The 14,108-nt window shown below is 32.0% G+C and overlaps 1 protein-coding gene across 2 annotated transcripts in view; it reads right to left on the bottom strand.

Moving 5' to 3' along the window:
• LOC107445469 (troponin I) overlaps positions 1–14,108 on the bottom strand; it is a 74,232-nt gene that overhangs the window by 23,082 nt on the left and 37,042 nt on the right. For both annotated transcript variants that reach the window (XM_071187654.2, XM_071187655.2), the window contains 3 exons: positions 11,450–11,572; positions 10,089–10,212; positions 3,419–3,519 (listed from right to left, as the gene is read on the bottom strand). In XM_071187654.2, coding sequence (XP_071043755.2) covers positions 3,419–3,519; positions 10,089–10,212; positions 11,450–11,479 — 255 coding nt within the window. In that variant the 5' untranslated portion in view covers positions 11,480–11,572. The remainder of the gene's footprint in view (positions 1–3,418; positions 3,520–10,088; positions 10,213–11,449; positions 11,573–14,108) is intronic.

Raw genomic sequence — 14,108 nt, 5'->3', positions numbered from 1 at the left:
CCGAAGAAAGAGGTCTCCTTTTCTCTGGCCGAAACCAGTCCTAAAGAGGGACCCCGCACCCCTACTTGAAATAATCATACCTCGTTACCATAGTCACCACCACAGCTCCAGACGAACGTCTGGCAGAGTACCTATCTTAGACAAAGAGTACGTCATCTGGGGAGGGTTCCATGTCTTGATCCTCCTCCTCTTCTTAGTTGCATAGGAATGTACAACGATATCTTCCCTCTCCTTAATATTTTTCGTATTTACTTGACAAAAATATTTTTTTAAATTTCCACAACGTTTTCTTTTAGAACTATTTTCAATGTAGTTTTCAGTTCCATATAGTTTCTTAACTCTTAATCTAGTTAAAAATCAACTGCCGTACTTCCTTCTCCCATGACTCTCCGCACTAATGCATGCGAAATGTTGCCATAAGTAGAGAGTTCTGCTCTACGCCACCTATAGCCCATTTCGATCGGCAATAATTGCAGTAATGTTTTTGTTACAGATGAGTCAAGGTTTAACCTTCAAAGCTACAGTAGGATTTATTTATATGTAGAGAGAACCTAGAGCTCGTTATCATCCATCAAATATACGTAAGAGAGTAGCATACCCATGATGTCATGTCTCTGTTAGGTGTTATCTTTTTGGGTGGAGGTACAGGTATGCTTGTCTTTCCATTTGGAACCGTGAATGCTCTAGTCTGTAGAGAGGACATGCTTGATATTAAGGCTGTTTTTCGAGGCTCCGTCGAAGTAAGAAATGATGGTTTTATGAGAATAATATGCTATTTTTATAGCTGTTGTTAGTTTGTAAATGTTACTTATGACTGTTAGGTCAAATGTAGCCAATCTGAAGCCAGCGCTGTTACGCTTATTTCGAAAATGGCGCAAAACGTCAATCTGGAGAAAATCCACAGTTTAGTGAAAATGAAAAGTGTTTGTGGTCTAATTTTTAAGTATTTAAAAACTTACTCCAATGCAGCATTACTTGGGCTCATAAAAATTTGAAAAAACTGAGGTAAAGATTTTGATAATTTTCTAGGTGGAAAAATGTCACCAAATTAGCAATTTTTAAGAAAGTCTTGTAAATTTTGAAATATTCAGGTTGTGTCTCCGTTCTAAAGCCCAGATGATTCTTTACGTCAAGATTATACATATAGTTTAAAGTCATCGCATTGCTTCAAGTGTAAAGATCTTAAACTATGGTGTTTTTATTTTCTTTGACGACAGATCTTCGCAAAACAGTGCTAATGCGCATCCTTTTGTTAGATTAATAAGGGTTGATTTTGTGCTATAGAACACTACGCCACACAAGGCTTGCATCGTGGATCTTTAGCAGCAAATAATACAGACAATAGAGTGGCCATCTCGATCACCGGATTAGAATTCGATTGATTATGTTTGAGATGTTTTAGGAAGATGTATACAGTCACTATCCTCTTTCTCAAACATTTGCAAAGCTTGCAACTGCTTTGCAAAAACAATGGCTCTCACTTCCTACAGAACTGGTAGACTACATAATTCTAAACATCACACATCGCCGCATGTACTGGATGGTTTCTAGAGATGATTATGCTCCATACTGAGGGTACTTTTCCTATTCCAAACTATCACATCTGATTTTTTTGTTTTATACATATGATAATTTCTGTAACACCATAGTTATCTGATCAATACTTTTCATGTTAGTTTTACATTCGTGTGCTATGTGTCAGTTTCAGTATTTTTGTGATTTTTACTAAATTTATGATAACCAGTTTATATGCAAGAGCATTTCCTTCTGTCTAAACACTAAATGGTGAACACTGTGGAAAGTTCTTGTTCATAGAACAGAAATTATAGTATATTCATTTCTTTTCCTTTATTTTTGCTTTATTCACGTCTTTGTGTATCTATAAATGCATAATTAAATCGATGGTCGAGACACTGAGCTTTCGGAAGCCGCTCCAAGCTGTTATGTCCATGCCGTTTGAAAACCGATTTTCATCTTAAGAAAAGCGTGGAGATATTTCCCCCCCTTCTTTTTCTGTTATAAATAAACCACTTTGGGTAGAATTGAAATGTTTTGAAAAGGAAATTTTTATTTTAATGCAAACTACTTTCCAATGCTACATCGACTATACTTTTTTCAGTCTCTTTTTTATTTTAATGCAAAATACTTTCCAATGCTACATCGACTATACTTTTTTCAGTCTCTTTTTTTTCTCAAAATTAAAAATCTATATAAAATATATATTTCGAAATTAATCGAGAGTTTGATTGATCCATTTTTAGCATAAAGATCAAACCGCATTCAGTAGAAATGGTCCTTAAGTTTAATCATGAAATTTATTATTCTTTAAAAATTCAATTTTCAGTTCAATTTTCTGATGAAAAATATTTAAAATATTGATGAAAAATTGAATAAAAAATAATTAAATAAAAATAAACTAAATAAAAATAAATTAAACAAAAATAAATTAAATGAAAATAAATTAAATGAAAGTAAATTAAATAAAAATTAATTAAATAAAAATAAATTAAATAAAAATAAATTAAATAAAAATAAATTAAATAAAAATAAATTAAATAAAAATAAATTAAATAAAAATAAATTAAATAAAAATAAATTAAATAAAAATAAATGTATAGAAACAAATTAGATAAAAAATAATGACGTCCAGGGAAAATTATAAATTGAATCAATCAAAAAATTAAATATTAAACGATTAACTACCATTAACCGTTAAACGATAAAAATATAAAAGTTGAAGAAATTTATAAGGGGTAGTGGAACTAGTCCGTTGTTTCTACTGAAGCCTTTATTGTTATAGTTTCGAATGATATTTGGGCAAGTCAAGCTCACCAGATTTTGGCTTTGCGATTTAACATAGTTGGCACTGGAGTTTTGAAAGTGCTGAAGTGTATGAACAGTTCTGAAGCGTAGGAAAATCAGGAAGGAACGCCTTTCGTTTGACAAGAGAGCACCGCTAAGGTGAAAGTGTGACTTAGCTAAGAAGTCGCCCCAAAATAGATGGCAGCACCACTCATTCGTAAAGCCACTTGGCCAATTTAGACATAGATCTAAAGGTAAATATCCAAATCCCTGTGCTACTCAGCAGTCGACTACAGGATTCCGAGCACGTATATCGCATGTGTTCAGTGGATCTGAGCGTCTTCGAGAATCGGCCCTTCAGCAGCGAACTTCTTATTACTGGACTAAAACGGTCCCGAAGTCTCCGTTGGTCTTCACTTTAAATACTTCCAAGTATTTTATAAAATAAAACAATGCACGCTTTTACCATAAAAATTCATAGACCCATTCAAATGATTTTTATTTTAAAAACAACCAAATATTTTATAAAACAAGGCAATGCACATCATTAGAGTTCCATGAAAATTCCCACTCACAACTTGGAATAAAAATAAATAAATTTAGTAATTATACATACCATGAAATCCTTTTGCCCTACTTCATATTCTAAATCAAATTTAGTATCTTCCAAATGAACTATTCTTTTGTAATATTCTTTGCAGATAGCTTGAAGAGTAGCTAGTGATATAAAATATTGTTAATAATGGTATCTAAAATAACGATTTATAAACTAACGTCTTTCTCTAAACGGATATTTATGAATGTTTTCTGTTGCATGAGTCATTTTTACAGATCTTCGATACTTTCGTAATGCTGATTTCAAATCTTCAATCAATTTCCAAGAAACACTTTTTTTTAAAAGGACATTTTTAGTCCATTTTTGTCGAAATGTACACGTTTAAAAATGTTATATGTTACAGGGAGTCGTGTAAATGTTGCTATAAACTTCTAACGGAGCAGGGGCACATCATCAGGATTAAAATTGTACAGGAACTAATACCTGGTAATGTCATCCTACGCCACTAGGAGCTCTTCCTTTTCCTAAATTGTTTCTTCCCGTGCATCTGAACAGTTCATAATAGGGTTCCTAGCCGCGTACGATGACATTTCTGGACATGGATTTCTACGCAATTTTAATCCTGCTGATGTGCTCTAGTTTCTCTAGAAGTCAGGCATGATTGACTCCACCCCTTGTTTTATATAACGCTTTTAAACGTGTACATTTCATCAAAAATAGTCTAAAAATGTCATTTAAAAAAATCTGTAGCTTTAGGAGCAGAACTTTCAGATTTAAAATACTCACACCCGAATTAGGCAAGATCAACAAAAAATTTGTTTTCCAGTGTAATATTATAATATGTTTCTGAATATCAGCCAAAATTTTTTGGGAAAAGTTTCGAAAGCTAGAGAGGGGGAACAGTTTATAATCAGATTCACAAAATTTCACGCGAACATTGCCAACAAAAATACTTTTCGGTTCGTCCAGTTAAGCGATTGATTTTAAGAGTGGTGAAACATAAAATCACACAAAACAATAGTTGAAAATATAACACCCAAAAGTAACAATTAAAAAGGAAGCACATAAAAATGAGAAAGGAATTTTTATTATTTCTTTATTTGATAAGATTTTATTCATAAAGCAGCAAACGACTAGAACAGCAAACGAACAGAAAAAGTTCAGAATTCAGCTAGCTCTTGTTGTTAGCATCTGTTTTATTATTTTGGTTTTGTATTTTGCTAAGTTGAATTGCTAATCAGGACTGAAAGAAGAAGAGTAAATTAGGAAGGAAAGGAATTTCAATGGGTCTGAATAAGGAATTAATTAAGATGATTCAGAGTTACCCTCAAAGATAGCGTGATTTATTATTACTGTTATTACAATACGTCGGCTTATACACCGTAAATCTTTAACCAGTATTTGGTGCAAAGTTTCTTATTATCCCAAAGTTTAGTTAAATAAAAGATCATTTTATTTCAGTTACACGATAAATTGTGAAGTATGATCGAGAAATACTTCCACGGTGCAACTGATTCTACCAAAATTTTGTAAAAGACACAAAACTTTGACGGTGACTGAACGATATTTGTTTACGACGCCATGTTTTCTTCAGAACTCGGTCTCGGTGCATCGGGACGACTAAATGCTATGTTGTTTCAAGTATCAACTTACTTAGGTAGGTAAACGTTTTATTTGCATCAATTAAAGTTCATTTCTTTTAAGTTGCCTTTTTAAATTTGGTTTGCGGTATAAAATGGTTAGAGGCATGTCATAAAATAACCTACTTTCGATAAATAGTTTTGTTACGGCAAATAGCAACCTTGGATTGCATTTGAGTGCTTTAAAAATACTTATTAATGGTAAAACTTTCCTCTGCTTTTATAAAAGAAAAAAAAAGATCCGTGATTCTTCTAAACACCTAGTTTCGGTGCAACTTTCTACTGATATTTAGAGCTAGTGAAAATACCAAAATATGGTAAAAATGAGCTCGATTTTATGCAGCCAGCAAATGAATACCAACTTTTGGTGCAACGTGGCTCGGAATTTTTAACAGCGTTTTGAATTTTGGATAAATTTCCAAAGAAAAATCGCACCCTCGGTTTACACATGGATCGGCTTACATTTGGAAATTTAAGGTATTTCTGAAATTAGTTGTAAAATACACCTAATGTCTCAATTATTTCATCAAATTTATTTATTTTTATTGTGTCTATCTCCATTTAAGTCGTTATTTTGATTGAGAAAAGCAAAACTGTCATGAAAAGTTTGTTGCTAGCAGAAAACATATTCTATAATTAGTGATAAAATGGAACACTGAGCATTATGTATGTAGTGTATATCTACCACTATAAAAATATAATTCCAATTCCCTAGTACATAAGACATGCTAACTCGATTCTAAGTTGGGGTACCTTTTTATAGACGACGGTTGACATGGTCGAATTCTTCTCTCCCCACATTGGTGACCCGGCCTGTATACACTCGACTGATAAAAACAACACAGAAGCGACCATGATCGTAAACTTAATATAGCTCTCACAATCAGCACTCAAAAAGTACGGTGATCTTAATACAGCAGCAACTAGAGGTTCATCGCAGATAAATTCTGGTGGGAGAGTTCTGTAGTGCATCTACCACTACATGTGTGTCATGCTATTCTTACTCACCATATCACACAATTGTTTTACTGACAGAGTCGGGTGAATTTCTAAAAATTGTATGATATGTTTAAAGATGAAAAACATTAAACCAGCAAAAGCTTCATATTTTTCATATCTTATTATACTATAAAATTAATTGAAGTTAACCAAACACTGAAGAATATCGGAAGTCTCCCATTACTGGTAAACCGAAAAGACAATCGATACTCAGAATGTGTCAAATTTTGTTATGCCGTTTGTTTAAACATTTCAACTATACCTTACATCACTAAGGAATAAAACAAACCCTCGACGACATTTTAGCCCCAGATCAACTGTCATGTCATCGTTATTTTATACTGATCAACTTTTAGCCCTACAATTTTTTTTATCTACTTGTGATTTTAGACTTCATCGACTTTTATTCAGATTTTTACTTTTAGATACTTAGGACTTTTAGCTCTCATTGATTTTAGTTTTGAGATTTTATTTTCATCTCTTGTTTCCTTATTATTATAATCATTTAATTCTCGACATTTACATCGGCTCTTTTAGCTTTCATTGCTTTTAAAACATATTTTTAATTGTCAAAATGTTTAGTTAATTCACTTTTAACTGATCACCACCACTGTCATTTGGAAAAATTTTACTGTATTTTTAGTTTTTAGCTTAATTTTTTAACATAATAATTTAACTTTTTATCTCCTCTGGTGTGGGTCGGAGTTCTAAGGATTTTGTTGATAAATGTACCTTAGTTTTGGAAAGGATGTTATTGAATATCTGATAAGCAACAAAAGTACAACAGAACGCTTCATACACTGTAAAAAATTTTGGCGTATCTGGACACCAAAAGTGGTGGCATGTACGTTATACCAAAGTGGTGTTTCACTAAGTGTTCTAATACATCAAAATCAGGGATAGTTCTTGGTGTAGTGATAAACCTAGAATTTTCTTTTACACTACTTGATGTAAAGTACCATGTTTGTTATTCGGTAACATTAAAATTTATAATTATAGTAAGATTAAAGTTTTTTGTTTTATATTAACCATACAGAAAGAAAATGAGCTTCTAAAACTGAATGTGATGAAACTGAGAATAGATGATAAAAGCAATTTACTCAAGAGTTCCATGACATTGTTTAAAAGAAATTATAATTCAATAGACTATCAAATGAAATAGAAATATTGTGATTATTATTAAAAGGCCCGAGGGGGTCAGACACTTAAAATAATATTTTGAAGGTTCATAAAAAAGGAAGACTTTAATGAAAGTAGTATACTTTTCTACATAATATCGTTATACAAAAGAGACAAAAATAAATTAAAAAAGAATAATAACATATGGAGCTGATTAAATTTATTCTTAAAACTTGATCTCATTTTAGTTTCCTTATTGTTATATTGATTTTAAAGTATATAAGACTAGGCATGTACCAAATGAAAGCATTAAACTCAATATTAAGCAAGTTATCATTGAAAAGTCATGAGTAAATATCATTGGAACTAATATTTGATTGGTACATGGCTTAATTAAGTTTTACGAACAACATTAAATTTTTTTATTTCTGACTTTGGACGGAACAGGAGCAGATTGGCCTATCAAATTCCTAGCAGGCATATGATTACTTTTATCACGAAAGAGTTCATATTTTAAATCTGATTAATTCATACTCATTTCTCTTCGGTTTCGAAATCATAGAAATAAGTTCTATTGAAACCTTCAGTGCAGAAAAAGGCACTGGAGCAGATTGGTCCATTAAATCCCTAGCAGGCATATGATTACTTTTATTACGAAGGAGTTCATCTTTTTATTCCGATTAATTCATCTCCTTTCTTCTTAGGTTTAGGAGTCATGGAAATCAGTTCTATTGAAACCTTGAGTGTAGAAAAAGGCCCTGGAGCAGATTGGTCCATTAAATCCCTAGCAGGCATATGATTACTTTTATCACTGAAGAGAGTTCATTTTTTGAATCTGATTAATTCATACTCTTTTTTTTCTTAGGTTTAGGAATCATGGAAATAAGTTCCATTGAAACCTTCAGTGAAGAAGAAGGCACTGGAGCTTATTGGTCTATTAAATCCCTATCAGGCATACGATTACTTTTATCACGAAAGAGTTCATCTTTTGAATCTGATTTATTCATACTCTTAGGTTTAGGAATCATGGAAATAAGTTCCATTGAAACCTTCAGTGAAGAAGAAGCAGATATTAAATGTCTAGCAGGCAAATGATTACTTTTATCACGGAAGAGTTCATCTCTCGAATCACACCCAGGATTAGATTTTCCGCAGACAAAAAGTCAGTTTAATTAAAGACTGATTGATCAATGTGCCACAGACCAGGAAATTCTTGAACAGAATTCCGCAGCCATATACTGGTCTAGTAATTACAGGCTAACAAATTAAACTAGAACTTACATGTCAGACATAGTCTCCTGAATCGTACTGGTACGATTTAGGGTTCCACAACGGGCACAATTTTCTCAACAATGTCACGGTTTAAGCAAATCTAAGGCTCAAAAATAGTTAGCTAGCAAAGATATGTTGTTTGAGAAGTAAATGCTGCATTCAATAATCAGTATTTATTAATTTTACTTCAGATTTCCAATGATTCATTTAACGTAAGTTTTATCAACACCCGTCCAACAGACTGTATGTTAGTCTAAACAGGGTAGCTGTAATCACCCTGCTTGTAATTACTTAAAATGTATATATTTTTACGAATGTTTCATATCAAAGCACTAAAATATTCTCACTTTGCTAAATCACAAGGCGAACGGAATATCAATAACTACCCTTACACAATAAGAATCAAAGGTAATAACAAACAGTGTTATAAATAGAAGGAATCACTTTTTGGAAAACTGATTATAAGTATAATCAGTTTTTCCTAAAGATATTCCGTAAAAGAGATCGATACAAATAGGTGACCGCAGTTTAAAAGCATTTATAAGCTCGAAACTATTACATATACAGGGCTGCCAACGGTTTTTGAAAAATAGTTTATAGAGTGGCAGACAGTTAAAGCTTTCTGAATTTATTTCCTCGAGAGAACAAAGTGGTGGTAACTTTAAATATAATAAACAAAGCAATGAATCATACATAAACTTAGCTACCACTAAAGAAATTTTTCCTAAAAAACATTGGCAGCCCTGCACTTATTCTAAAAGAAAGATCAGCTTTCCTTTGTGCTGTGTAGACAAAAGCAGAAAGAAAGAAAAAAACAACTTGAAAAGCACCACAAATAATATACGGACATTACATAATTTCAGTTTTCTAAACAAGAACCTTCCTTAGTGTCTAAATATGACAAGATTTCACCAGTGTCTAAACATCACATTTGGAATTAATACTGATGGGTAGATTCATGTTTAGAGAACCGAAACTATAGTATGTCTATTTCTGAACTTTATTTGTGCTTTATTCACGTTGTTTTATTGTTTTAGCATTACACGTATAACAAATGATACACAAAATCAAGGCAGTTGGCCCTTTGTTACAAGACAAGTATCTAATCTTTTCATACTGTTCTGAATTCTACACTAATGCATTCTTGTTCAGAATTTTCAGCAGGAGTGGTTCATAAACTTTGACGTAACCCTATAAAAGGAAATCACATAGTGGGATCTCCTGTGATTAAAGAGAAATTACTACTAATCACGTGCACAACCTATATGCTGTAAATGAATCATCGATGTTTAAAAAATCAATAAAAATTTAAAAATCATATTTGTGCAACATGCAGTAATTACACCAGAATTACGGTAATTTTATCAGAATTCGGGTGTATTACCGTAATTCTGGTGTAATTACGGTAATACACCAGAATTTTTTTCTCCGTGAAGGTACCAGTGACAGCGTAAATCTGCAAAATGTGTGAAATGAATTTGAATGTTTGTCGTGTAACTAAAAGATCAGGGATCAAATAATTGTAATTGAAAAAATAAACTCGATATGTTTCTTAAATTTTGTAGATCATTTATTATTATATGTGTAGTAGTTACTGAAGCATAAATATTTAAAATTCGATCACACATTTGTATTTATGCTGTATTATAAATTTAAAATAAAATTACATATAATTACTATATTCAATGTTATTTTCCTACCCTCATTACAATTCTCTATAACTTTTGGCTGACCACATCTTTCTATTATCATTTTCTTCCTTTCTTCAGCTTTTCTCTCTTGTTCTCTTTTAAGTTCCTCCGCAGCTTTTTTCCTTAAGAGTGTCTGCAATTTCCAAAAGAGTTACAGTGGATTATTTTTAGAATAATTAGAGGACGCCAATTAATATTTAAGTGAATCAAACTCTGGTGGATAGAAATTATCGAAAACCTAGATTTCAGATCTTATCCCACATAAACTAGTTTTTGAACCTTTCTCCGATAGTATTCACCTAAGTTCGACACTGTTTTTCTCCTTTAATTAATTATTTGTGCTCTTTAATGTATATTTTTAAGTTTTATTTTTTACGAAAGATTTTAAAGATATGTACATTAAGGGTGGTCATTTCAAATTGTAGGATATAGTGAAATAGATAGCTGATTGGGAGGAAAAACAGTTTACAATATTGCCCTTGAATTCTAAACTCTGTCCCAATGGTAGTGGATTGTCCCATAGCTTTTGAAAGTGGAGAAAAGTATGCATTGCTTTCAGAAACAGATATAACGAACAGAATTTAATTTCAGAATTCGGAAATCAGAAATAATATAAAAGTATAATAAATGGAATAACAAAGTGCATTCAAAAGAATTTTGATCTCACCACCTTTCTATTGTTTTTATATAACTATCCTCTTTCAATTTCTTTTGCAGGGGGGAGTTTTTTCACATTGCAGGGTAGGAGGTGGTAGTTACGAATTCTCATAATTTTGATATATATTACACAAAATGTAATGCCAGTGCAGGGATTACAGGGTAATAGCCATTATTTTAAATAAAAAAAATAATCAAAGCGAGTGGCAGGAAAATGTATACCAGGCAATAGTCCACAATCTTAAAAAAAAAAAACGGTGTAAGGAATACCGAGCAAGAGTAAACCGAACAATGGACCTTTATTATAAAAAACCGTGTAAGGAATAGCATTTATTTTCTACTTGTTCTACCTTGCAAAAGAAATGTAAAAACACATTGTTTATTAAAAAATATTTTTTGTGGTATTTCATGTTTGTTTATTAATTAACAAAGGATTATCATTTTAAGACTATTTTTCCTATTATGAACCCCATCCCTATTTATAAATTAAATTACGAATAAAATGTTATAAAATCTTGAGTTCGTTTAAAAAATTTCTTTTTCCTAAAAGAATGTATTTTAAATACACGACTAAACAATTTACAAATTTTATTAATATCTTATGGTTAAATTCTAGCAAAATTCTGATCAGTTTACCCTTTGATCTTATCTTTACAAACTATTTTTACCCCTTGACCCTAAACAAATAAAAAATAGAAAAGAAGAATTCATACCCTGAGTTTTTTCTTTCTTTCTGGAGTCATAAAACCTCCTTTTTTGGATTTTTTTGCAGATTCTTCAAGTCTGCGACGGACTTCTGCCTTTTTTCTTGCCTTTTCTTCTTGCTTTTGCCTGTCCTTTAAAAAAGCATTTAGAAATAAATTTATGGACAATTCCGCAGAAATGTCAAGCTAGCATCAAAACTTCAGTGCTAACGAAACTCTGATATTATTTTAATGCTATGTATTTTACTGCTGTATACAGAGCTAAATGTTAAAATAGAAATTATTTTTCAAAACATAGCGCCTTTCAAAAATTTTGTAGGACTGCTTAGCACACAGTAATTGATATTTTTCTTAAAAACAATTTCTACTTTAAAGAATAGCGTTTTTTGTTAATACAAATTACTGAGTTTCACAAATTACAGAGCAAGATTAGGTAACATATTTCCTGCTGAAGTATATTACGAAACTTAGAAATTCAAAACAATTATCAGTTCACTGTGATAACTGTTATTCTTTTTTTTCTAGTAATATTTTGGAACTCATAGTAATGTGCTGATATTTTAGAATTCATTTTAATTTCAGAAGTATTTCTTATGGACTCAGTATCAATTTCCATATAGGTACTATTAATGTCAAAAATTTTCCAAATTTGCTAACTATTTTTTATTAGCTGTTTTGGAAATTCAATTACACCATGGATGGATCTCTTGAGACATCCAATATTTTGGTTGGACAACAATCGGTACAATTGTATAACTCGAATCCCGATAATTTAGTTTTAAATTCAAGTGGGTTTTCGATTGTTTTTCTGTCAGTAAGTAATTACACATGTTTTTTAAAATTATTTTTTTCTTTAAATCCCGATATTTTTAATGCAATATGATTTTGGCATACACCATTCACAACTATTTTATTTTAAATTTATGCGGTTTTTCAATCTTTTTTCGGGGAGTTATTGTCTACGAATTTCTCTATTTTATTTGAAACCTCAATTTTTTCTAATATTTTTGGCATGAGAACCTTTAAATCGCGTTTGTCAGTAATCACTTTTTAAAGTGCTTCGTCTATTTAATCGTAAATCCGCTTGGTTTTATCGATTGCTTTTTCAGTTTTCCTACTACAGTTCCCGCAGAGGACTGATCGTAAAGACATGGTTCCCAGTAGAACATCCGCATCACTGGCTGCGGTCAGTAAGCGGGTGGGGGACCATTTTGATCAGCCTGCGTAGGGACCGAGGGTGCGTGGTATAGTTAAACTGTTCACCAGTAAAGTGCTAGACTTCGCACAGGTCATCGGGCTGCCAATCCCCTCTGCTGAGGATCAAAATTGCCATGGCATGATCATCATTAGGGATGTTTCACAGATCATCGTCAATATCCCATTGTGCAGCTCTATTGCGACATAAATAAAGTACCTACCAAGATACCGTTTTCCATATGATTCTTTTAATCCTGATACGATAATATAGATGGCAGAATGGGCGAATATTTCAAGCGACAAACTTGTCTCACTTGCATATAATTTTTGCGACATTTGTTAATGACTTGACACCGGGTGGTTGAGTCATTAAAAGCAATGAGTTGATGTCATTGTGAAGTACTGGAGTTTGATCTTCAGTAGCAGCTCATCCAGTTTCAGATTGATGGGCTCGTTTGGGAGGTAAAAGAGGCATTGTGTGCAATTCTGACTACATGGCTGCACAGTAAAAAAACTCGGTAAATCTTTAGGTGTTTCTCATTATCCCAAAGTTAAGCTAGATCATTTTATTTTAGTTACACCATAAATTGTGAAGTATGGTGGAGAAATATTTCCATGGTGTAAATGACTGCACCAAAATATCCTAAAAGACGGTGACAGTAAATTGAGCTATATTGGTTTACGACGCTGTGTTTTCTTTACAACTCGGTGTATCAGGACGACTAATGCATGTTGATTCAACTTATTTAGGTAGGCCATATTTGATTAATTTCTTTTATGTTCAATTTGGTTTGAGGTATAAAATGGTTAGAGATATGTTACAAAAAACATACGGTAAAACTGCTTGTTACGGTTAATAGCAACCTGGGCCTGCATTTAAGCGCTTTAAAAATATCTAATAATGGTGCAACCTTCCTCTGTTTTTATAAAATAAAAAGATTAAAATAGATGTTTTGTTTCCTCAAAACACTTACTTTTGGTGCAACTTTCTATTGATATTTGGAGCTAGCGAAAATACCAAAATATGGTTAATTTGAGTTCTATTTTATGTAGTCAGCAAATGAATAGCAATTTTTGGTGCCAGGTGGCTCGGAATTTTTAACAGTATATATTCTCGGTGTTAGTCCTGAAATTGGAATACTATATCCTCCATGAGTCACCTGACTTGCTGGCGTGAACCCGACTTTTTAAAAACTCTATTGCTTTTTGAAGGGTTTAAAAACAACCATTTACTTCAACCTTTCAAAAAATTTAATTAGAATTTGTAGTCGTTTTATCCGCTTCAAAAGTTTGAATTTTGAAAATAATTTCAATAAGTTATTCATAAATTATAAGCTTCAGAAAAAAAGAGAAGAAAAAGATTTTTGGAAAATTTATGATTCTACCCCTTTTAAGGTTTCTTTGCAACCGAAAAATAAAGACAAGCTTACTAAAATGATCATCCAAATTTACTTCCTTCAGTTTATTCCAG

Source organism: Parasteatoda tepidariorum, chromosome 11 (assembly GCF_982258835.1).
Source record: "Parasteatoda tepidariorum strain Cologne lab strain chromosome 11, Ptep-v5.0, whole genome shotgun sequence".
NCBI lineage: Eukaryota > Metazoa > Arthropoda > Arachnida > Araneae > Theridiidae > Parasteatoda > Parasteatoda tepidariorum.
Note: the sequence above shows the minus strand (reverse complement) of the source record. Positions and strands in the feature narration are given on the sequence as shown.